Source organism: Ambystoma mexicanum, chromosome 1q, assembly GCF_040938575.1.
Source record: "Ambystoma mexicanum isolate Mex_15411 chromosome 1q, UKY_AmexF1_1, whole genome shotgun sequence".
In the NCBI taxonomy this organism is placed as follows: Eukaryota; Metazoa; Chordata; class Amphibia; order Caudata; family Ambystomatidae; genus Ambystoma; species Ambystoma mexicanum.
This window is the reverse complement of record NC_090922.1, coordinates 808796737-808822621: the sequence shown is the minus strand read 5'-3', so window position 1 is coordinate 808822621 and position 25885 is coordinate 808796737. Positions and strand designations below refer to the sequence as shown.

General features: G+C 50.7%; 1 protein-coding gene across 2 annotated transcripts in view; it reads right to left on the bottom strand.

Moving 5' to 3' along the window:
• The window catches only part of DHX9 (DExH-box helicase 9), a 745262-nt gene that overhangs the window by 162235 nt on the left and 557142 nt on the right, over nucleotides 1–25885 (bottom strand). For both annotated transcript variants that reach the window (XM_069641409.1, XM_069641410.1), the window contains one exon: nucleotides 22403–22563. In XM_069641409.1, the coding sequence (XP_069497510.1) occupies nucleotides 22403–22563 (161 nt within the window). The remainder of the gene's footprint in view (nucleotides 1–22402; nucleotides 22564–25885) is intronic.

The window sequence follows — 25885 nt, the reverse complement described above, 5'->3', positions numbered from 1 at the left end:
CCTGCTTCGACGAGGCTTTGCCGCCTTGTCCTCCTTGGCGACGACGGCGGGGTCCGCCCGACTTGCCTCATCCCCTGTAGGCTTCCTGTGACGATGAACGGGCCGCTTGACGATAGGTGGAAAATCCGCCGCTGGAACCTTTGGAGGCACCCTGTTTGCCTCCGCCGCTCCGAAAGGGCGGCCGTCGTTGCTGGAGAACACAAAGAGCCCGGGCCGTCTCCGTGTCCGCCTTGATGGCCTGTATGGAATCATCCACTGTTTTCCCAAACAGGTTGCTCCCGTCGAACGGCATGTCCAAGACTCTGGTCTGCACGTCCTGACGGAAGTCAGTAGCCTTGAGCCATCCACGCCGCTCAAGGCACACGCCGTTGCCCAACTGGCGAAATCCAGTGTCCGCGATGTCCGTCGCTATCGTAATGGCGTGGTCCGACGCCACTTCACCTTCCTGCAAGATCTCTAGGGCCTCCGCCCTCTTGTCGTCTGGTAGGAAGTCCAGCAGGGGGGCGAGTTTGTACCACAACTCCCTGTCGTAGCGGGCTACAATAGCCAAGGCGTTGGCAGCCTTAATCGTCTTCGCTGCCGATGAGATTACTCTGCGTCCCATCGTGTCCAATTTCTTTCCCTCGCCGTCCGGCGGGGAGGTTGACGTAGAGGCCGCCCCCCCCCCCCGCTTTCTTCCTGGCCGCCGCGGAGACGACCGAGTACTACTTCTCGTACCGATCCCTTCTAGCCGGCGTTGTGGATGGGTTCTTGAGGAGGGCGAGACCCTCATCCCAGATATCGTCCAGTAGAGGTACAGCGAGGACCGTCTTCCTCTTGGTCTCGCGCCGTTGATAAAGGAAACCTTCCTTCTTCTCTTCCGGGCAGAGCTGGAAAAGCTCGGATGCCCTGGCGATCATGGTGTGAAACGATCCAATCTCGTCGGGCGGGGAAGCCCGGGTGGGAGGTGACGACGGGAGATCCTCGTCGTAAACCTCGTCGTCAGTACCCGTCGCGGCCGTGTCAGTCCCCGTATCATCCCCACGTGTCGTGGTCAGGGAGGAGGGCTGAGCAGAGCGCGAAGGTTGAAAAGGAGGTGGAGGATGAATCCTTCTCTTAAGAGGAGGGCTCCCAGAAGGGCCTGGCTCCGGGTCCCCCGTCGGGAGCGGTTCCTCCGTTGGTGGTAAGGGCAGTCTCGTCATTATCTCCGAGCATAAGGACTGTATAGCCAACAAAATGGCCGCCGAGTTGTCTTGCGGCACTGGTTGAGGGGGTTCCGACGGGCGATCAGGCGCCTCGTCGGCACCCTCAACGTTCTCGTCGTCTCCCACGTCGGGGTCCCTCCCGACAGGATGGTCTTCCTCCACGCCAGCACCGTGGCCTAAGACTTCGATCAGCTCCTCCTCAGAGGTTGAAGCCGAATCCACGACGACCTCCTGCCCCCCCTTTCTCTTCTCCATCGGAGGTTTCACGGGGGTCCTGTCGATGGGCATGAAAGATTACTCCCTCCGCGGTGGCAGGGAGATTCTGGGCCCCGAGGTCGCCACCACTGGTGTAGCCTCCACAGGCTGAGCCAGGGCCGCCGCGACTCTCTCGATAGAGGCCTTGGCCGGATAGATAGAGGCTTTCACCACCTTAGGTGCGCTCACCGCCTTCTCCTTGGGGGGAGGGTCACCACCTCGCTCCCCCTCCGATGGGGCCTTCGAGCACGACCGGGGTCTCTCCAGGAGCTTCGCCGGGTGCTCGGCCTTCCTCTTACCCGAGCCAGAGCGTTGGCTCGTGGTTGATGGCGCCGGGGAGGATGCGCCCTGCCTGGCGCCCGTAGAGCACGACCGTTCGGCGCTCCCGGTGCGAGCGGACTTGCGGTGCTTGGCCTTCTGTTGGACCCCCGTCGCCGGGGCTCCCTCAAAGGTCTTAGAAGACCGCTCGGACTTCTTCTTCTCGCCTGACGGGCTCTTTCCTTCCAGCCAGTAGGCGAGACGCTGATGGCGGTCCTTCATGGTCCGCTCCGACATATTGCCGCAAAACGCACAGTCCTTCTCCACGTGCGTCTTGTCTTCATGCAGGCAGTAAAGGCAAAAGGGAGTGTTCGTCCTCCTTAAAGACATTCTGAAGCTGGCATCCAGGGCAGACCCTGAACAGCTTTCCGGGCGTCGAGCTTCCCTTCTCCTGGGCCATGCTCGAGAAGGGCCTGAGAAACTTCTGGAGTCCTCCAAAAGCGTGGCTCGACGAAATCTTCACCCTTGAGGGGCGTAGAAGAATCCGACACGGGTCCCGTTGATCGGATAAAGAAACGGAGCTTAAGGCTCTTTTGACCGAAAAAGAGAACATTTTCCTAAGAAAAAGCGCAAAAAAAGCACTAACGCTCGAGAGCAATAGCACGATGATCCCAACACTTGAACGTGCGGTAAAAATCTGAAGATGGCTGCCAGAGGCGGGGCTTAGGTAGAGGGCAGTCATTGGCTGTGGTCAGTATGACTCAGAGATTAGTGATTGGTTACTACTACGAAAGACAGATCAGAAACGAAACTGATACTGATTTTTCTTTACCGAGGATTCCCAGCCTGACGACGGGGAATATTCATGAGCATGTGAATCCATGCCAGACCCCATGCTGGAGAAGGCTATTAGCACATGTTAGTAGCAATACATGTTTGAGTTTTTGTGTTGAAGAGTTGTGGTACAAGTAATCTGCCATCCTACCTGTCCATCTGTAATGACCTGTCAAGCGTCTCATCTGACTTCAAGCTAGTTACTGACTTTTCTGCCTTATATCAACCAGCTCAAGTTGCTTGACTGACTTATAGATTTGTATTCTTTGTTGTCGCCTCATTTTTGTCTGTTCAGTGACTGTTAGGCAAAATTTGGAGCAGTACCATTTGGATGCACTACACCCTTGACCACCTTGCAATAGAAAGCCAAACTTTGGTATAAATCTGGACTACACAGGTTGTTAATGTGGCTGAGCAGACTGGTTTACCTCAAGAGGGGTCAAAGTGAGCAGTAGGGTGGTTACACAGATTCACAGCAACAAGTATCCAAATAAACTCTTACATACAAGGTTTCTCGATTTAACAATAATTTGTCCGTTTGAATAAGCCTTCTTCAGAAGGGGCAATATAATAGTAACAGAAATACACTCCAAAATACACACTCAATTTCTGTAACTCAGCAAGTACCCATTTGGGATGGCACACAGACACTTTGTACATCCTGAGGTGACTTAGCTAGGACATTGGACATTAATATATCACTGGTACATTTAGAGCAATACTTGGGCGCATGTCCAAGAAGGAACAAGTTACTTATCCGTAACTGTTGCACAGCATGGGTCTGCCATGGATTCACATGCTCATGAATATTCCCCATCATCAGGCTGGGAATCCTCGGTAACTGTTAAGCAGAATTGCATGCAGTACCCTCTGAGGCCACCACATACAATTAGGACTACAGGTGTAAGCAAAACCAACCTTTGGTACAAGTCTGTACTACGCAGTTTTGGTAGCGAGCTGAACAGCCAGGCTTGTCTTAAGAGGGAATGTGAGCAGTAAAGGGATGTTACACAGAGGTCTTACACAGTGGTTCAAGTAGACACACACTAGGTTTCTTGGTAAAACACGTATTAATTTATTACGCAGTCATTTAGAAAACATTCACTAGAAAGAGGCAACTTAATATCATACACAAATACACTTCAATACTAAACCAATACGTTGAATAAATAAACTTCCCTGAAATAGGAGCAAAATGTCATTTCAGTTAATTTAAATGGGAGTAAAAAGGCACAGGTTAATAAAATAGATCAAATACTTTCTTAGGCAGTGCAAATAGTTTCAGTTCACTAGAGGACTCGATTCAGTTCAATAGGCCTAGGCCAAAGTCAATGGGTTAGTGCCTTGGATAGGAAAGACCAGTTCTTGTAGTAAACGGTAAAGTCTTTGCGAAAGTTCTCAAAAGTAGTTTCTACGAAAAAGTATCATATGTTGGGTCACAAGCTGCTAAGGCCTGCAAGTTGGATAAGTTTCACAAACTTTCACCGCAAGAGGCAAGTTCTCTCAATCTGGTTGGCACAGTACCTTAATATGAAGAAAAGATGCAGCTGAAGACGTTGGTTCCTGGCAGTTCCTGCAAATCTCGCTGTTCCTGAGACTCAGTCGTGGGGACAAGAGGGAGGACATCGGGGGACTCCTGCACTGCACGGGGACTGGTCAAACAAGCCGACAAAATGGAAGATCTTCGGTTCGAGTAGCTGTCGTCAAGCACACAAGCTTGTGTCCTTCCCCCTGGTTAATCCTAACCAGCTCTGAGAATGGTATCCAGTTGGCTTATGAGTTGATTGGTCCCACCAACTCAAAAGAAGAAGTCGTCCTTGAAGGGGCTTCTCTGTCGAGATGAACTTGGCAATTCGGACCTGCAGCAGGGCTTCACTGGGCAAACCAATGGTCCAGGAGTTGCAGCAGCCGTCCTCTTCGGGTTCTTTTTTTCCAGTGGATGACTCTGCTTTCCAGTCCAAGAGACTCGCCTTTTAAACAGTCTTCTCCCTTTCATTCCAGCCTAGCTGTCACTCGCCCAGCAGGGTGGCTGTCCTTGCTGGACAGTCAGCCAGCCAATCAGCCAGAGTGCATTTGGGTCTCCTAGGACACTAAGCCCAGTGAGGTTCAGGCACTTCCATCACTTCCTGGCCACCCCGACACTCAGGCGCCAGAGGCGGTGTTCAGTCCTGAAGCCCACCAAAGGCGTACAAACAAAGGGACCAAACATGATTTGGCACGCAGAGACAAACTCTAGAAGGATCTTTAGAAAAAGAAAATGGCGAAAAAAGAAGACCGGAACCTGTTTAAACAAAGGGGGCTTAAGGCGCCATCTTGAAAAACATGGCTCTCGTGATTTTTAGCTACCGGTGTTCGCCGTCGGGAAAAATCATGGTAGTTCGTTGTAAAACCACTGCCACCAGCCATTTCGAGAGGAAACCTAGCATATGACTGCTACATCAGTTTCTAGACAATGGGGATATTCGGTAACCCCTCCAGCACTCTATAGGAAGATGGTGTGCGCTGGGTCTAGGAATTTAAAAAGACTATTAAAGTCAATTTAACCTTACATTCTCTGGGAAACGGTTTATCCCAGAGAAGGTATTTAAACCGTTTGGTAGTCTAAAAGGCATCCTTGGGTCACTGCAGTGAGGGTGCTGTGTACCACATGAAAAGATGCCTACGAAGTTATCTAAAACTAACAGAACACAAGTGTAAGAGACATCAAAATACATGAGAGTTTGGGGGGGAGGCTTGCACTCTTTTGCACACATGTACAACCACGGGAGGTGGCAAGGCTCAACATTAAGCATCTCTTACGTCCTCACCAGGCACACCTTCAAGCGAACAGGTTGCGCAGCACTGGCCGACTCTTGACTCCTCCCTGGAATCCCGGTCGACGCAGTAGAATTTCATGAAGGTGTGCGTCGATCTCCACGTAGCAGCCCTGCAGATATCAACCAGCCGCACACCAGACAGGAATGCTCTAGTAGCAGCGATCGCTCTGGTCGAATGGGCTCTCGGACGGCCAGGCAACGGTCGGTTTGCCAACCGGTGACAATGAGTGATGCAGCCGCAGAGCCACCTGGAAATGGAAGCCTTGAACAGGGCCTTCCCATGGTTCACAGGGCCAAAGTTCACAAAAAGCTGCAATGTCTTCCGGAAACTTTGTGCGGTCCACATAGAACTTCAGCGCACTAGCCATATCCAGCGAGTGCAAAGTCCTTTCAGCCGGCAAGGAAGGCACCGGAAAAAAACACAGGTAACACCAAGGGCTCGTTTAGATGAGTCTGACGGCACCTTCGGTATGAAGGAGGGGTACGCCAGCAGCACCACCCTTTGGTCGTGAAAAGTCAAGCAAGGTGGCTTACAGGACAGGGCCTGAATATCACCCACCCGTCGTGCAGAGGTGATGGCCACGAAGAAGGCCGTCTTCCACGACAAGAACTTCAGTGGAACAATCTGCATAGGTTCGAATGGAGGGCCCATGAGCCTAGTCAGTACCACACAGTTCACACGGCGGGGCTGGAGCCTTCAACGGCGTGAACGAACGGAACAGCCCTTTGACAAACTCCTTAACCAGCTGGTGTGACCATAACGAACATCCCTGAGATCTGGTGTAGCATGATATAGCCGCCAGATGAACCTTGGAGGCATGGACCAGTCCCGCTTTGGCCAACAACCGCAAATATGGCAGCATTTGCGGAGCCGCGACTCGTAGTAGAGGGTCGATCTGTGCTGCGAACCTCTTCCATTTAGGTCTGTAGCATTTTAGAGTAGACGATGCCCTAGCCTTGGCAAGCACCTCCGTGCAGTCCACTGGGAGGTCGTAATCCCCCAAACTCCAACGCTGCAGGAGCCAGGCCTTCAGGTTCAGTGATCTCAGGTTGTGTAGCAGAATTGCACCTCCTTCCCTGGCGAGAAGATCTGCGACCTCTGGAAGCTTGACCGGAGAGGATGCCGACATGCTGAGAAGGATCGGGTACCAGATCTGCCTCAGCCACGGTGGTGCGACGAGGGTCATCCAGCACCGGAACTGTCAGGAGTTGATTGAGGAGCTGAATAAGCAACAACGGAGGGAACGCATACAGAAACAGGCCGTCCCAGTGGAATGAGAATGCGTCCCCCATTCTCCCCAGCTGGGGAAACCTGCTGGCGAACCTCCGCCACTTTGTGTTTGTCGCCGTCACAAACAGATCAATTTGGGGATTGCCCCATCTGCGGAACAGGTGGTTCACTTGGTCCTGCCGAAGCACCCAGTCGTGGCAAGAGAGTAGCTCCCTGCTCAGAGAGTCAGCGACTGTGTTCTTTACTCCTGCCATTTTGAAACTGAATGTGGAACATACCCTGGGTGACGGCCAGTGCAATAGATGCTGCGCCTCTGGAGAGCGCTGGGGATCTAGTGCCGCCCCCGTTTCCTGATTTAAAACATTGTGGTGGTATTGTCCGTGAAGACCCGCACCCCCTTGTCCTTGAGGGACGGAAGGACTTGAGGGCCCAAAACACTGCCCGAAGCTCCAGAACGTTATGTGCAACGTCTTCTCCTCCGGCAGCCAAAGGCCTCTGGCATGAAGCCTTCCGGTGTGAGCTCACCATTTTTCCAGGGAGGCGTCAGTCGTGACCGTCTCTGGGTGTGGTTGGGTCTGGAAATCTGCACCTCCGGACAGATGAGAGCGCACTCCCCACCACCTTATTGCTCGACGGAAGCCCTCGTTGAGCGTGATCTTCTCCTGGAAGAGTCCCGACACTTGTATCCAATGGTTGTCTAGGAACTCCTGTAGTGGACGCATCCATAGCCTGCAGAGCCAGATGAGATGTATAACGACATCATGCCGAGAAGAGACTCTATGGCCCTCAGTATGGCGATCTTCAGTGCTTTTTTAACAGCCGTTGCACCTTGCCCAAGATGGCCGCTATCCTTTCCTCCAACTGTGACGCCAGGCACGACATTGTTGAGTCGGGATCCCAGAAACAGCATGTCCTGCGATGGAGTCAAGCAGGACTTTGCATTATTCACAGAGAACCCCAGATCTGTCAGTAGAAATTGGTAATGCTTTCCCTGAACGACGAAGCACAGAAACATGCGGTGTCCCTTGTGAATTGGGATGTGGATTTATGCACCCTCCAAGTTCAGCGACGACAAAGTCTCCCTCTTCGAGCTGTCTGAGCATGTGCTGAAGAGTGACCATTCGGAACCATTGGGACTTTATGTATTTGCTTAGTTGTTGGAGGTCGAGGATGGGCCTCCAGCCCCCGGTCTTTTTCACGAGGAAGTACCTGGAGTACACTCCGGAGCCCCATAGCCTGTTTGGGACGAGCTCCATCGCGCCTTTCTTTAGCATGGCCCGCACCTCCAGCAGCAGCTGAGGGACGTGGTTTTCCTGCCGGACCACTGGTGGTATTCGGGGACACTTCCGTTGAAATTCCAGGGTGTGTCCGTGGGCAACAGCGTCCAGCACCAAATGGTCGGTGGAGATGGTCTTCCACATGCTGACTAAGTTCACCAGCCAGGCTCCCAACGGGGTGCACGGGTGGGGGCCAGACGACATGGCCGGTTCAATGCTGCTTCAACATCGAAGGGCCGCCTTGAGGTCCCTGGCGATGACATCCTCCTCTGAAAGCCTTGGAACGGCCCCTGTTGGTTTCCGGGGCCGAGGAGCAGGAGGGCTGGCGGTAAGAGGAGCTCCCGCCGAGACCTTTGGAAGGTCTTTGGGACTTGGCTCGTGAGGGCCGAAAGGACAGCCGTCGATGTTGGAGTGCCCAAGGCACGTGCCGTCTACGAGTCAGTTTTGATGGCCTGTAGAGACTCATCTACAGACTTCCCGAAGAGATGGTCTCTGTCAAAGGGCATGTCCAAAATCCTCGTCTCAACAGCCTGACGAAAGTTGGTGGCCTTGAGCCAGCCACGACGAAGGCAAACGCTGTCGCCAATCTGGCGGAACCCCGCTTTGGCGATGTCCGTGGCCATTGTGATGGCATGGTCCGACGCCACTTCGGCACAGAGGTGGAGGGTGCAGAGAGAATGTCCACGGAGAGATCTCTATGTGGCGGCAGAGCTGGTAGGTGTTTAGGAGAATTCTCAGAAATGTGCCAATTCCCTCTGCCTTAGAGACAGCCAGCAACTTTGCTGGATTTTGAGGACTTGTTTTTACCTCGAGAGAGTTGGACCCTTTCCCCCCCCCCACTCATGTGTTTTAAATGCGATTTTGCACACACTTTCTTTTTGGTTATGGAGTCTGACAAACTCCATAGGCATCATCCTTTACAACTGTGTCACAAAGCACCTTCCGTGCAGTGCCAAAGGGAAGTCTTCCAGATTTCCCAAGGTTTAAATACCTTCTCTGGGATCAACTACTGTTTCGCAGAGCAATAAAGTGAAATTGACTTTACTTAGCGTTGTAACTTTCTAAACCCAGCATACCTATCTTACAATAGAGTGCTGAGGGGTTACTACTTATCCCCCTTTGTCTAGCTTCTTGTGTAGCATATGACAATGCATTACTTACCGTAAAAGCATTTCTGATGGTTGTATCTGCTTAGATTCACATGCTGTGCATAGGTCCGACATCCAGTGGTCACTGCGGAGTATTGCATTTTGTTTTTCGTAGTCGAAAAGGGGACGTCGACAAGGCGTGTCTGTAACACTATCCCTATAGTGACGTGCGTTGTACCCACAATCCCTCACGCGTCGAGGTCCCTCTGTTTGTATTTTTCTGCCCTGAGGGAGCCTTATAGACGTGAGTGAGTACAGAAAAGAGATATAAAGGAAGTCTATGTTCCTTCCATCCGAGCGGGGAGGAAGGGTGGGCGCATGTGAATCTAAGCAGATACAACCATCAGAAATGCTTTTACGGTAAGTAATGCATTGTCTTCTGATGTTTGTTAATCTGCTTAGAATCACATGCTGTGCATAGACTAGCGAGCAGTACCCGGAGTTGGCGGTGGGTTATGAGAAGGAACAGTAGAGAAAAGATGTCTTAATACTGCCTGTCCCACCTGGGAGTCAGATCTAGAGTGTGCATCTAGACAGTAGTGTTTTGTAAAGGTGTGCACAGAACTCCAGGTAGCCGCTTTGCAGATGGACTCAAGGGGAACATTTGCAATGAATGCTATGGAAGCCCCAGAGTGCCTCGAGTGGAATGTGCTCTTGGCTTGAAGGGTAGTTCTCTCTTAGCAAGAGTGTAACAGAGAGTGATGCATTGAACAATCCATCTAGATATAGTGGATTTTGAGACCGCATCTCCTTCTCTTCCTGCTGCCACCGAGACAAAGAGCTGATTAGTCTTTCTCAGTGGTCTGGTTCTTTCCATGTAGAACATGACAGCTCTGCGTACATCTAGTGTATGCAGACTTTTTTCTCCCGAGCTGGAAGGGTTTTGAAAGAACGTTGGTAGTTCTATAGTTTGGTTTACATGAAATTTCGAGATGAATTTAGGTGCAAACCTTGGGTGTGTGCGTAGAACCACTTTATTTTTGTGAACTGTTACGAAGGGGTCTAGTACAGAAAGAGCCTGTAGTTCACTTACTCTCCTAATGGAGGTGATAGCTATTAGGAAAGCAGTCTTAAGGGTGATATCTTTAAGAGTTGCCTTGTGCATGGGTTCGAAGGGAGGGCCCATGAGTCTGGAAAGTACCACATTTAAGTCCCATCCGGGAGCTGGGTTAGCTATCGGAGGGTGTATCCTCTTTACCCCCTCCATGAAGGCTTTGATAACTGGTATCTTCCACCACGACACTTTAAGTTGGGAAGTGGTGTATGCAGAAAGTGCCGCTAGGTGGACTTTAATGGAATTGAACACTAAACCTGAATCCAGTAAATGGGTCAAGTATAGAATAATGTCAGTAGGAGAGCAGTCAACTGGGTTGATGCTAGTACCTCTACACCAGATAACAAATCTTTTCCATTTGCTAGAATAGCAGTGTCGAGTATTAGGTTTTCTGGCTTCCCTGAGGATGTCCATACATCTCTGTGGGAGTTGTAAATGTCCAAATTCTATGATCTCAGGAGCCAGGCTGCTAAGTTCATGGTCTGAGGGCATGGATGCAGTGTCCTGCCCTTGTCTTGTGACAGCATGTTGTACGGGCAGGGAAGTTTTACTGGGGGAGATAGGGACATCTCCATCAAGTGAGCGAACCAAGGTTGCCGTGCCCACATTGGGGCCACTAGTATCATGGTAACCTGCTCCTGGTGCATCTTGTGCACCACTTTGTTGAGAAGGGGAGTCGGGGGAAAGGCGTAAACAAATTTCCCTGACCATTGAACCGACAGACCGTTCCCCTTGGACTGGTTCTGGGGGTACCTGGAGGCGTAACTTTGGCATTGTGAGTTCTCCAGGGTTGCGAACAGGTCTATTTCCGGGAATCCCCATTGCGTGAAGATGTCTAAGACGATGTCTTCGTGCAAATGCCATTCGTACTCTTCGGGCAGGGGGAAGTCTCTGCTGAGTTTGTCTGCTAGCAGATTGAGTTCCCCTGGTACATGTTGTGCTAGTAGGAACATGTTGTGTTTGAGAGCCCACTTCCATATATTCTGGGACAGCTTGGACAGTCCTGGAGAGTGAGTGCCCCCTTGCTTGTTGAGGTAGTACATGGCTGTGGTGCTGTCTGTGAGGACCATCACTGTCTTTCCTTGTAAGTGTTCCTGAAAGGCTTTCAGTGCTTTGAACACCGCTAGTAGTTCCAGCAGGTTTATATGCTTGGATGCTAAACTCGGAGTCCACACTCCGTGTGCCGTTTGATGGGATAGGTGAGCCCCCCATCCTGTAAGGGATGCGTCTGTGGTTAGAGTGGCTTCCACTGCGGGTGTGGCAAAAGTTTTCCCTAATAACAGGTTTTCTTTTGTCCACCACCGCAGCGAGAGAACCAAGGCCTGCGAGACCACCACTAGATCGTCCCATTGTCCGCTGGCCTGACACCACTGGCTGTAGAGCCACTCTTGCATTGGGCGCATGCGCAGGCGCGCGTGAGGTACCAAATATATACATGACGCCATCATCCCTAGCAAGCGCATTGCTTTGTGTACCGTCACCTCTCGGCCTGCTACATAATGGGGAATTTGAAACAGCATGTTTTGGACCCTCTCGTTGGAGGGGAATACGAGGCCGTCCTTTGTTCGAATTAGAGCCCCTAGGAATTGTTTGGTTTGGCTGGGGTCTAAGCTGGACTTCTTTTCGTTGATGGAGAAGCCCAGTTGGGACAAAAGGTCTACGGTCTTTTGGGTATTGGAGAAGCATGTTTCGTAAGAATCCCCTGTTATGAGCCAGTCGTCGAGGTAAGGGTATACCGGGATGGATAATCTGCGCAGGTGGGCCGCTGCCACTGCCAGTACTTTCGTGAATACCCTTGGTGCAGATGCTATCCCGAAGGGTAGTACTCTGAACTGGTAGTGTTTGTCCTCTATTTTGAACCGGAGGTATTTTCTGTGCGATGTCAACATTAAAATATGAAAGTATGCATCTTTCATGTCCAGTGTTGTCATGTAATCCCCTTGTGATAACAGTGGGATTACCTCCTGTAAGGTCACCATACGAAACTTTTGGGGTTTGACAAATATGTTCGCTGGGCGCAGATCTAATACAGGGCGCATGGTTAAGTCCTTTTTGGGTACAAGGAAGTACACTGAATAAATACCTTCTGTTACCTGTGATAGGGGGACGGGCTCTATAGCTTCTTTCTTCAGTAGTTCTTCCACCTCTTGAAGAAGAATGGAGAGGTGTTGCGGTGTCATGCGCCGGTTCCGTGGGGGTTTGTACTTCGGGGAACCGTTGAACTCGATGCAGTATCCGTGGGCTATGGTGGATAATACCCAACGGTCTGACGTGATTCCCTCCCATGCTGAAAGGAACGATGTTAGCCGGCCCCCGACCGGTGATGCATGGGAGGGGACCCGAATTTTCGGGTCATTTGCTGGTATTGGGCGTGGAACCTCTGGGGCTGGAGCCACGACCTCTTCCTTTGCCACGGCGTTGGCCTCTTTGACTGAACTGGGTGTTACCCTGGTTGGTGGGCCAGTTGGAGGCAGAGTAATATTGTTGTTGTTGGTTCTGCTGCTGTCTTTGGCCACGAAAGGAGCGTTTATTACCATAGCCTCGCCTGTTAGGGGGCCTAGAAATTTGATCAAGAGTCTTGATGGTATCAAACTCTTTTTTAGCATGTTCTAGGGCCTCATCTACTGCTTTCCCAAACAGATGCGTCTGTTCAATGGGTTTATTTATGAGGGAGGCTTGGGTTTCGGGCTTAAAACCTGAATTGCGTAGCCAAACGTGGCGCTTGAGAAGTATTCCCTGCACTAGGGAGCGGCCAGCCGTCTCAGCGGCATCTAGGGAGTTTTTAACGATGCCCTGGTTTACCAGTGTGCCCTCTGATATTATAGCTAGCAGGCGAGAACGCAGAGGTTCAGGTGCTTCCTCTGCTTCGCTGCGCAGCTTGTTCCACTGTGCATCTGCGTAGCTAGCTAAAAGTGAGTTGTTATTAGCAATTCTAGTAGAGAAGGCGGCGGAGGTCGTGATTCTCTTCCCCAGTGCGTAGAGTTTTTTGCCTTCTTTGTCTGGAGGTGCTTCACTAGTGGACAGTGGCACCCCTGCTCTTTTTCTTGTGTTGGTAACCACAAGGGAGTCCGGAATAGAGTGTCCTCTGATGTATAAAGGGTCAGAGGATGAAGGGCTGAAGAGCTTTTCTATTCTAGGGTTGACCCCTCTTACTAAAGCTGGGTTAGTAAGGGAAGGAGAAATTCTTCTTTTAATAGAAGCCAGGAGTGGAATAGATTGGCTAACAGGGGCTTTTTCTTTGATGACTTTTTCTACAAAGTCAATGTCTGGAAGAGTTTCCCCTGTATCAATCTCAAAATGCGCTGCTGCCTTGCGCAATAGTGCATTGAGGGAAGGTTGGTCATCTATGGGAGAGGAGTTCCCATGTGAATCCTTGAGAGGAGAAGGGAGAAAGGCATCAGGGTCTGAATGTACTGATGGGGATTGCCAAGGCTGCACTGACGGTGAATGCCAGGGCTGCGAGGTAGCTGTATCCTCTTCAAACCCTGTAGGAGTGGTGTAAGGATCTTCTTCGAACCCCTCTTCCTCAAGTTCTACCTCTTCTTCTCCACCCAAACACTCATCTTCTTGGAGGTATTGCTCCTCCTCAGTGAGGTCAACCAGCCTAGGAATCTTGACTCTAGGGTCATCCTGTGGCCATTCTCTTTTGCGAGTGGGTGGGTCTTGGTTTCCTAAAAACCTTTCCATTTTCTCCATGCAAGAATGGAGTCTTTCAAGGGACTCATGGGGTACCCCTGAATAGTCTAGAGGGGGGAAATTAGTGTTTTCGCCTTCGAATCGTTTCGAACGCTCCCACAACGTCGACGAGAGGTTCCCGTCCCCTTCTGAAAAGCCTTCAGGTAGTTCGGAAGCATCCTTTGGAGAAAGGGGCAGTTCCTGGCTACTTTTGTGTTTTTTCGACGCGGTATTCGACGTTTGTTTCGTCGTCCGCGTACGTTCGTCTTCGGCGACAATTCTCGCTAGGCTCTCGGCCACGATTTTGTCCGTCGAGGGCTTTGGTGTCGACGTTGTGTGCGTTGCGCGTTGTACCTCGACGGTCGCTCTATGGAGCGTTGCGTCGGATGTTTTTGGGGTAGCGCCCGTGTTAGATGGAAGCCCAATCGCTGGTCGCGGCTGCGTTTGCGGGTGGGGCTTGTGACCTTTACGGTCTGCGGTAGACGCCGGAGTGCCCTGCGTCCCCTTCGGCGCTGATGGATCCTTCGTTCTCGACGAAGAAGAGCCGTGGGTAGTGTGTTTAGCCTTATGGGGTTTGTGTGCGTCCTTGTCGCCGGGGTGTTCATCCCCATAAGCAGGGCGTGAGCCGAGCCCGTCGGGGCCGGGGACGGACGACGAGGAGCGTGAGCGCTCCTTCTGGGGGTTCATGACTTCCGTAACGGACGTCGAGTTATCGCACTCCTCGTCACTTTCAGTAACAGCGGCAGCGGGTGAGGAAACTGACTTCGACATCGCGTAGTCCGCCCACCTCTTAACCCTACGTTCTTTAAGAGTCCTGGGTTTTAAGAGCTTGCAGGCTGCGCAGCTGTTCTCTATGTGATCGAGGGGTAAGCAACGATTACAGAGCTTGTGCTTATCTTTCCAAGTATATTTGCCCCTGCAGCGTGGGCAAAACTTAAATGGTGTCCTCTCCATAGCTGAGGCAATAATAGCTGGCGATAACAACCCCAAGGGAAAGAAAAGGGAGAAAGAAAGACATTCTCAAAGAGAAGAGAAAAAGTTCTAACCCCCACTCTCCCTACTGTAAGTTGGCCGTCGAGGCCAGGCCACGTGTTCGGCAGCGCCGAAGGATCTCCTCCGCTCTTCCTCTCCGTCGAAAATAGTTCGGCGGAGAAACAGCTTCACAGCTAACGTCGAGGGGGAGGGATCGTTACCAGTATATTAAGTTATGACAAAAGGACCGAGGTCCGTGGTAAGTATAGCAATGTCTCTCTAGGAGCTCCGCGAAAGGCGACCAGAAACTGGGCGGAAAAAAACAATCTGAGGGACCTCGACGCGTGAGGGATTGTGGGTACAACGCACGTCACTATAGGGATAGTGTTACAGACACGCCTTGTCGACGTCCCCTTTTCGACTACGAAAAACAAAATGCAATACTCCGCAGTGACCACTGGATGTCGGACCTATGCACAGCATGTGATTCTAAGCAGATTAACAAACATCAGAATATGTGTTACCATTTCCTCAATTCACTGGCTAGTGCCAGTCGTTTAATTTTGAACTACCTTGGTTTGCATTTACTACGTCAGTTCGCGGCTCTGGTAAAATAACTGCGGGAGCCATCTTTTTCAAAATTGCATACAGCCATCTTTGCTAAAATGATGCCCGGCCTTTTTTGCCAGGTCTTCTAGAGAGTTTCTCTGCTCGCCAAACCAAGTTTGGTCTCTTTGTTCATTTCGCCTTTGGCACGGTTTCTGAGAGAAACCCGCCTCTGGCGCCCGAGTGTCTGGGGTAGGCAGGGACTGAGGGAGGTGCCCGAAACTCCCTGTGCTTCGTCTCCTAGGAGACTCAAATGCACTCTGTGATGATTGGCTGGCTGTCCGGCAAGGACAGCCACCCTGCTGGGTGAGCGACAGCTAGGCTGAAATGAATGGCAGAGAACTGAATAAAAGGCAAGTCTTTTGGCTGGGAAGGCAGAGTCAACCACTGGACGAAGGAACCGACTAAGAGCTTGAAGAGGACGCCTGCTGCAACTCCTGGGCTGTTGGCTTGCCCGGTGAAGCCCTGCTGCAGTGACTACTTGCCAAATTTGCATAGACAGATAAGCCCTGCAAGGACGACTTCTCCCACTGAGTTGGTGGGACCAATCAACTCCCAAGTAAGCCACCTGGACACCCATCTCTGAGCTGGTTGAATTTCCTCAGAGTTGCTGCAGGAAACCGTATAGCCAGGGAGAGGGACACCAAATTGTGTGCGTTACATTTAAGCTGGCCTAAAGCTTTTTGGAAGCTCCTCTCGACTCCCACGAAGCAGGACTGACCAAGCCTGAGCCCCCTCAGCAGAGTGCAGGACCCCAGAAGAAAGGACAGTCTACTTTGACAGCCAGGAACCACGCTTATTGCTATGTGCTGTACCACAAGGAGCTGAATTGCGAAACAGCCACCGAAAGTGAAGTTTGCTGGTTGCCAGTTTTGACAGTCCTAGTGCAGGAGTCCCCCAATGTCCTCCCTCTTGTCCCCATGACTGAGGCCCAGGACGGAACAAGTTAGTTACCTGTAACTGTTGTTCTCCAGCATGGGACTGGCATGGATTCACATGCTCCTGAATATTCCCCGTCTTCAGGCTGGGAATCCTCAGTAAAGAAAAAAACAGTTTGTTTCTGAACTTTCTACTAATAACCAATCACTCGTCTCTTGGTCATACTGCCCCCAGCCAATGACTGCCCTCTACCTAAGCTCCTCCTCTGGCAGCCATCTTCAGATTTGGTAGCACCTAAAGTGGCAGTAGGACCAAGAAAAGAGTCACAGAGGGGTTGGAGGGAGGGTTTGCATTTGAATCCATGCAAGACCTATGCTGGAGAACAACAGTTACAGGTAAGTAACTTGTTCCTTCTCCAGCATGGGGTCTGGTATGGAATCACATGTCATGAATACAAGAATACATAGCAGTACACACATGCACAACCACGGGAGGTGGCAAGGCTCAACATTAAGCATCTCTTCCCTCCTCACCAAACTCACCTTCAAGCGAACAGGTTGCACAGCACTGCCTGGCCGACTTTGGACTCTTCCCTGGAATCTGAGTTGATTGATGAGTTGCTGGGTGTCTAAGGTAGAGGGAATCGGCACATTTCTGAGAAGCTACCACCTCTGCCGCCACCTAGAGGCGCAGTAGAATCTTGTGAAGGTGTGCGTCGACCTCCACGTAGCAGCCCTGCAGATGTCCAGCAGGGGCACACCAGACAAGAACGCTGTGGTAGCAGCGATCGCTCTGGTTGAATGGGCTCTCGGACAGCCGGGCAACTGTCGGTTTGCCAACCAGTGACAGTGCATGATGCAGCCGGAGAGCCATCTGGAAATGGAAGCCTTCGAGAGGCCCTTCCCTTGGTTCATAGGTCCAAAGTTTACAAACAGCAGTGATGTCTTCCGAAGACTCTTCGTGCGGTCCACATAGAACTTGATCGCTCTAGTCACATCCGGCGATAGGAAGAAAACAGGTAGCACCAAGGGCTCGTTGAGATAGAAGTCCGACGGCACCTTGGGCATGAAGGAGGGGTGCGTCCTCAGCACTACCCTCGTCTCGTGGAATGTCAGATATGGAGGTTTACAGGAGAGGGCCTGGATCTCTCCCACCGGTCGTGTGAAGGTGATGGCCACAAGAAACGCTGTCTTCCACGATAGGAACTTCAGTGGTGCCGAGTGCAAGGGCTGGAATGGGGATCCCATGAGCCTGGTCAGCACCACATTGAGCTCCCACCACGGGGCCGGAGCGTTCATCGGCGAGAACGAGCGGAACAGTCCTTTCATGAACTCCTCCACCAGGCGGTGAGACCACAGCGATGACCGCCCCAGAGTTCTGGTGTAGCGGGAGATAACCACCAGGTGGATCTTGATGGAGGCATGTGCCAGCCCCGCCTTCGCCAGCCACAGCAAGTGTGGCAGCACTTGAGGGGCCATAATCCGTAGAGGGTTGATCTTCTGTGCAAGGCACCAGACAGAGAACCTCTTCCACTTATGTCAATAGCACTTAAGAGTTGAGGACGCCCTGGCCTTTGCAAATACCTCCTTGCAGTCTGCCGGGATATCGTAGCCTCCGAACTCTAGTGCTGCAGGAGCCAGGCCAGTGGTTCAGAAATCCCGGGTCGTGATGTAGGATGGCGCCTCCTTCCCTGGCGTGAAGATCCACGTCCATCGGCAGTTTGACTGCAGGGGGTGGAGGGGACGCTGACAAGTCCAGAAGGTCCGAGAACCATATCTGCCTCGGCCACGCCAGTGCGACGAGGATCATCCTGCACCGGGACCGTCTGAGTTGATTGATGAGTCGCAGAAGCAACGGCAATGGTGAGAACGCATACAGGAACAGGCCGTCCCAGGGGAAGGCGAATGCATCGCCCCTGCTCCCGGGGTGGGGAAACCTGCTCGCGAACCTCCGGCACTTGCTGTTCGCCGCCATCGCTAACAGGTCAATCTGGGGACTGCACCATTGTCGGAATAGGAGATCCACTTGATCCTGCCAAAGCTCCTACTCGTGGCAAGAGTGCAGCTCCCTGCTGAAGAAGTCGGCAACAGTGTTTTTCACTCCTGCCAGATGAAAAGGTACCAGGAACATCCCCTGGGCGACGGTCCAATGCCACAGATCCTGCACTTCCTTGGATAGGGCTGGGGATCTGGTGCCCCCCCCTGCTACCAGCTGTAGAACATTGAGGTGGTGTTGTCGGTGAAGATCCGTACCACTTTGCCCTTGAGGCACAGAAGGAAAGACCTGAGGGCCCAGAACACAGCCCGGAGCTCCAGGACGTTGATGTGCAGGGACCTCTCCTCCTGTAGCCAAAGGCCTCTTGCGTGGAGATCTCCGGTGTGTGCTCCCCATCCCTCCAGGGAGACATCCGTCGTCAGTGTCTCCCGATGCGCTGGGGCCTGGAAGTCCATGCCTGCTGCGAGGTGCGAGCGGGCACCCCACCACCGGAATGCTTGACGGGACATCTCGTTAAGGGAGCTCTTGTCTTCAAAGCTGCCCGCCGCTTGCATCCAACGGGCGTCGAGGAACTCTTGCAGTGGTCGCATCCGCAACCTGCATAGACACACAAGGTAGATGCACGATGACATGCTGAGCAGGGACTTGACGGACCTCACCCTGGCCACTTCCATGGTCAACAGCTGTTGTACCTTGCCCAGGATGGCCTTCATCCTTTCCGACGGTGAAGCCAACCCCGCCACTGTCGAGTCTGGCTCTCTTGTAACGTCTACCAAGAGGGAGTCTTGTGACGGTACCAAGTGGGATTTCACGAAGTTGAGTGAGCATCCCAGATCCGAGAGCAGGCGGACGGTCTTCGCTGTGTGATCGACGGCAAGTTCTCTTGACTTTGTTCGGATGAGCCAATCGTCCAGGAAGGGGTATACGTGGATCCCTGGCAGGCACAGCCTCGCCCCCACCAGTGCCAGGCACTTGAAGACCCTCAGCGCTGACTTCAACCCGAAGTGCAGGGCCTCGAACTGGTAGTGTCGCCCTTGGACCACGAATCGTAGGAACTTTCGATCTCCTTTGTGTACGGGGATGTGGAAGTAGGCATCCTCCAAGTCCCAGCACGTGCTGAAGGGTGACCATCCGGAACTTCTAGGACTTGATGTATTTGTTTGAAGCGGCAAAGGTCTAGGATGGGCTTCCAGCCGCCAGTCTTCTTTCGGATGAGAAAGTACCACGACTATGCCCCAGAGCCTCTTCGGGACGAGTTCTATCGCACCCTTTTTTAGCATTGCTTTTACCTCCAGAAGCAGCTGTGGCATGTGGTTTTCCTTCCTGGCCACAGGTGGTAGACAAGGACACTTTCTTTGGAACTCCAGAGTGTGCCCGTGGGCCAGGGCATCTAGCACCCAACAGTCGGTGGAGATGGACTCCCACACGCTGACGAAATGCGCAATCCGGCCTCTAACAAGGGTGCTCGGGTGGGACCAGACATCACGGCCAGTTCAGTCTTGCTTCGCCGAGGCCTTGCCACCTTGGCGACGATGGCGTCCTCAGGCCTTGCTGTGGCCTCTGTAGGCTTCCTGAGACGAGGAGCAGGCCGCCTGGCGGTACGACACGGAACTGCCGCCGAATCCTTAGGAGGCACCTTGAGACTTGCCTCCGGAGGTCCGAAAGGATGGCCGTCGATGGAGAGAACCCAAAGCCCGGGCCGTCTCGGTGTCCGCCTTGACGGCCTACAGTGAGTCGTCCACTGCCTTGCCGAACAGGTTGTTCCTGTCAAAGGGCATGTCCAGTACCCTGGTCTGCACGTCCGGATGGGAATCTGTGGCCTTGAGCCAAGCGCGCCGGCGAAGGCAAACGCTGTTTCCCATCTGGCGAAAGCCAGTGTCTGCAATGTCCGTGGCCACCGTGATGGCGCGGTTCGAAGCCATCGTGTAACGCTTACCTGAACTCTGCGGGAACGCCCTGAGAGATCTTTACCAATCCTTTCTTCAAGGAACAGAGAATTACTGTGGAAACATCAAACAATAACTTTCCTTAATATCCACCCCCTGGGAATTTCTCTTTCAACAGACCGTTTAGGATTTTAGTCCCCAAGTATACCCCCAGGCTCACCTGATAATTATTTTTTATGAGCTCTCCATCCTGTTTTCACACAGGGGCGCAAGTCCTGAAGAACGTTGGTATAATGGAGGCAGCAACACTAAAGGGGGTAAGATGACTTGAGAGTTCTAGAACATGAGGAAAAACCCAAACTCTAGTCACCTCTTATCCTAAATACCTAAGTGAAGATTAAGGGAAAAGAAATAACCCTATACTAACCAACGGTAGTGAGTGTAATAACCCTCCACCTAATGTTACAGAAAATATACATATAAGGGATTGACTATCGAGTAATGTTCGGGTAAATGACATTTATCAACTTGGCTGAGGAGAAATTTTGTTATTTTAATATAAACAGCAAATACACAATAGCCTGAAAACAATGCCTAAATGTCAGAGGCAGCTCCACTCGAACTAACAACAAGCAGACAATTATATGTTTGACTCATCGAGTAGAGTAGCGCCCCTTGAAAACACTAGCCGCTCGGGTAATAATGCAACAGCTGCGTGCGCTCCTTGCCGGCAGTTACAACGGTCAACTGTGACTAGAAATTCGCCGTGTAAACAGTGACAAAAAAAAAAAAAAACACACACACCGACTAGCATAAGAATACTAGAGACTAAACCTTCGCAATTACAACACCACCACAAAAGAATACTTGCAAATTGTTCCAGTATCCCTCCCGGTATTCACTGAGGAGAAGTTTCACAACACAACGGAAAAGAGAATAAAATGTAAGGGCTGGAACTAGACTAAATGGAAGGAAGGCGGGGAAGGAGAAAACGGTAGAAAACTAGGGGCAAGGGCTCCGACTGGAAACAGCTGAGGAACTTCCTGAGAGACCGCGGTAAGCGTTAGTACTGCAAGCAGTCAATGACGCGAAGCGCAAGTCTCCAGGTGAACCTGCAATATATAGGAAAATACTGAAATAGACTAGACCTGTGAGAGTAGTCTCTGGATGGCGCAAAGAGGCGGCCATTGCAGGAAAACAGGAAGTCCTATTGATTCAAATGGAAATTACCTGCCTATCCCGGGGCAACACCACTATCTGCCTGGAATTAACCCTTAAGGCTATTAACCTACGAACTGGCCTGTGATCATGACACATCTCGCCTTCCTGCAGGATTTCAAGGGCTTCCTCCCAGACGACAAGAGGGCGGAAGTCCAGGAGGGGAGCGATCTTGAACCACAGCTCCTTGTCGTAGCGTGCCACGATCGCGAGGGCATTGGCCGCTTTGATGGTCGTCGTCCCATGACGTCCACCTTCTTCCCCTCGCCGTCCAGTGGGGAAGAGCAAGTTAATGCCGTCGCCCCAGCCGATTTCTTCTTGGCCGCCGCGGAGACCACCGAATCCGGGGACAGCTGTGCTCTGAGCCACATAGGGACGGAGTCTGGGACCCGGTACTACTACTTGTACTAGTCCCTCTTCGCAGGAGCCGTGGACAGGTTCTTCAGCAGCGAGTCCTTCGTCCCAGATTTCATCCAGTAACGGGACTGAGAGAACAGTCTGCCTATTGGCCTCCCGTCATTGGTGGAGGAAACCCTCCTTCTGCTCTTCGGGGCATAGCTGGAACAGCTCCCATGCCCTGGCGATCATGGCATGAAAGGAGCCAATTTCGTTTGCGGCAGGGGAGGGCGGGTGAAAGGAGATCCGTCCCGTTATCACCACTGACGCCGTCATCCATCCCTGCCAGCTCCGTTCCCCTCTCATCCCTCGGTGGAGTGGATGGAGATGAAGGATGCCAGGGAGGAGGATGATTATTTGCCTCCGCTTGTTCGGTGGGCTCCCCGAAGAAAAACTTTCCAACAAACGGCAATGAAAACAGGGCAAAGATACCTAGATAAAGTGAGGCGGACAGACCCAACTAACACCCTCTGTATTCCACAGTTTATACTAAAAATAGAAAGGACTAGTCCCATTGATACACTTTAGAAGGCAAGGGCTATTTAGGGAAAAGCATTAGGCCTTGTTACAACATACCAGAGGCAGTTCACTTTTCCCTCAATGTTTGGGAAGCAGTTTCCCAAACATTGAGACATCAAATGGGCCAGCAACTTAAACAGGTATCTGGTAAATTTCCATGAAAACTTTCCTTGCTCCCCAAAAACAATCTCCCCATTACCTCTCAGCGTATGCTCTGCTTCGATGACTGCATCCAATGGTGGTGGCTCGATGGCTTTGGACAGGAAATTACCAATTCCTCCCAGGCGAAGCAGCTTAATGCTCAAAGCAATTTCGTGCAGCGGCGTTCTGAACATCTCTGGGGTCAGATGAGTTTCCAGCCTACAGAACAAGCAGATTCAGGGTGAACGATTAGGGTCTATAATTTGCTGCAAAACATGCCTTTCATATACACCACCTTAACAAGTGGGGAGGACTTGCATTCTGGTGTTCATTCCACACAAATTCAAGCGGGTATTAGCATGGAGACCATACTAAGGAACCTGAAGTTAAATATGTTGTCTTCAATTCTCACATTAACCTTGCATAGAATTATGCAGGACACAGAACTGTGCAAGTAAACGCTAAGGTAAGTATGGTGTTTCTAACTGCCTTTTTAGGCTATCAGTTCTTTGTTGATTATCACTTACGTGGTTTTTTTATTCCCTTTCTTTACTACATATGCAGTATTCTGAAAACGGTTTCCATTTTAAAAGTTAAGTATCAGTGCTTTTAGAAGAGCACACCAAGGCGAGTGTGCATATAATAGTGCATGTTTTAGTTTTTCTTACCTGTGGTTTTGCATTGCCACGACTGTGTCAAATACCTAAATAACTAATACATAGTGCCCATCTTCTATTATTAGGAGTGCTATGTGTAGACTTACATGAACCACTCACATCATGCTCGGACATACTTCCTGTTAAGATTGATTTCAAGAATCGGGCCTGGTGGACAGACTTTAGGAGACCAGCCTACTTCTAATCAACAGGGGGCTCTCAGAGGTTAGCTGTTAGGAAATTTTTTCTAAAAAAACATCGAGGCAGTATACAATTTCCACTCTTAGTATAAGGCTGTACGACCTGAGAATGAGTAAGCATGGACAGAGTGTTAGGACAACTTTAATGAAGTCCAACTAAGGGCTTAGTAAAACCATTCAACTGAGGCAGTACAAGACTCCACTATTAGTATAGGGCTGTACCAGTTCAGGGTAGCGTAGAAAGAGCAGCCCGGCTTATTTTAGGAAGAAGGAGGCTGTAGAATCAGTACAAATTGTTATAAAAATGGTCAAAATAAACACTGAAACACAAATCTAGTGGTAACCGCAGAGGATTGGATCTCATCTTTCGAGGATCGAAAGCGGACATCGACATGGGCGTGCCTGTAACACTATCCCTAAAGTGACGTGTAGTGTACCCAAAATCCCTCACGCATCACGGTCCCGCCAATTGAATTCATTCTGCTTTGAGGGAGCCTTATGACCATCGTGAGTACAGAAAGAGAAGTAGTAAGATGTCTATGTTCCTTCCATCTGAGCGGGGAGGAAGGGTGGGGGCATGTGAATCTAAGCAGATACAATCATCAGAAATGCTATTATGGTAAGGACAAAGGACACCCATACCTCCTCCTACTGCTGCTGCTTGATCTCTCGGCGGCCTTTGATTTACTTGGCCACAGCATATTAACATCAGCATCCTTCTCTCCCAATGCAGCAAAATCGATCCAATCCTTTCTAGCTGAAAGATTCAGGAGTCTCTTCTCTGACACATCCTCAGCAGACCCTTCACCCATCGCCTGTGGAGTACCCCAAGGCTCTTGCGTCCCCCCCCACCCTATGTAACATCTTCACCAAGATGTTATTTGACCTCCTAGACGAGCGTCCCATACACAAACTACGCTGATGATACTCCTATTCTCATCACGCTCTCAGGCTCCTACAATAATGACTCCTCCCGCCTAAACCAAATCTATAGCAAAATTCAAGACTGGATGGCCAAACACGGGCATTGTCTAAACGATGACAAACCGAGCTACTTATTCGCACCAAACAACGCCTCAAACTTAACCCACAATACAACTCTCAATATAGACGGAAACAACAAGGTCTCAAAAAACGCCAAACATTAGGGGGTCTACCTCGACTCCACCCTATCTCAACATCTTAACGCCACAGCGTCCTCTTCAGCCTATACAACTAAACTAATTACCGCCTGTAGACCGTTCTTATCACAAAGCTATAGCATACTAGCGAGAGCGTTGATACTTTCAAAACTTGACTACTGCAACTACCTAACACCTAGGCACCAGCAAGGAAAACATTCAGAAACTCTAAGTCCTGCAAAACAACGCTCTCAGAGCAGCCCTCAATATCCCATGAACAGACCACATATACCAAGCCAGACAGACAGCCAATTGGCTTCCCATAAAAGACAGTATCACTTTCAGAACTCTCATGATCACCCACAAATGTCTCAATAATACCGCCCCCAAATACCTGGCCGATTCAGCACCAAAACCACATACAGGCCCACCAGAGCCAAGTACTCACACTGTCTTAGCACTCCTAAATACAGACTCCAAAATCAGGAGGAACCAACTTCCCAGTCCATGCTGCCAAAACTTGGAACTCCCTGCCACCAGAGCTCAGAAACAAACACTCCTTTCACCCCTTTCGGTGCAAAGTCAAATCCTGCCTCTTCTCTACAATCTTGTCCTCACTACAAACCTCGTAATCTAATGCATCTACCTTTGACTGCTATCTGCATGTAAATATCTGTATATTATTGCGAATATCTTTTTGTATCTCTATTGCATGGTCTTTTAACTTCCTCTACTTCCAAACTAACACCAATTTGCAATCTTTCTGCAATACCTGTATATTATATTTTTTCACTCCTGTAACTTGTATTTATACCATGTATGTAACTAATTCCACAAGTTATGCGCCTAGCTACCTCAGGGTTCAGTACGCTATAAAAGAAAATAAAACAATGCATGTCTTCTGATGCTTGTGAATATATCTGCCTTGAATCATATGCTGTGCATAGACTAGCGAGCAGTACCCGGAGTTGGTGGTGGGCTGTGGGAAGGAACCGTAGTGAAAAGATGTCTTAGTACTGCGTGTCCCACCTGAGAATCAGACCTAGAGTGAGAGTCTAGGCAATAGTGTTTTGTAAAGGTGTGTACAGAACTCCAGGTTGCCACTTTGCAAATGGACTTGAGAGGATCATTTGCAATGAATGCTATGGAAGCCCCAGTACCCCGAGTAGTGTGCGCTCTAGGCTTGAAGGGCAGATCTCTTGACAAGAGTGTAGCAGAGTGATGCAATTGACAATCCATCTTGAGACGGCAGATTTGAAGACAGGATCCCCGTCTCTACCAACCGCCACTGAAATTAAAAACTTGTTTGTTTTCCTTAGTGGTTAGGGAGAATTGTCATAAATGAGCCAATTCCCTTCACCTTAGAGACACCCAGGCAATTTTGCTGCATTTTTGAGGACTTAATTTACCTGGAAATAGTGAGCCTTTTTCCCCCCCACTCATTTATTTTGATGTGTGTTTTTCACTTGTGTTCTTTGACCATGGTGTTTCAATCAACTCAATAGACATCTTTTCATGTGTTACACAGCACCCTCAGTGCAGTGACACATGGATGTCTTTTAGA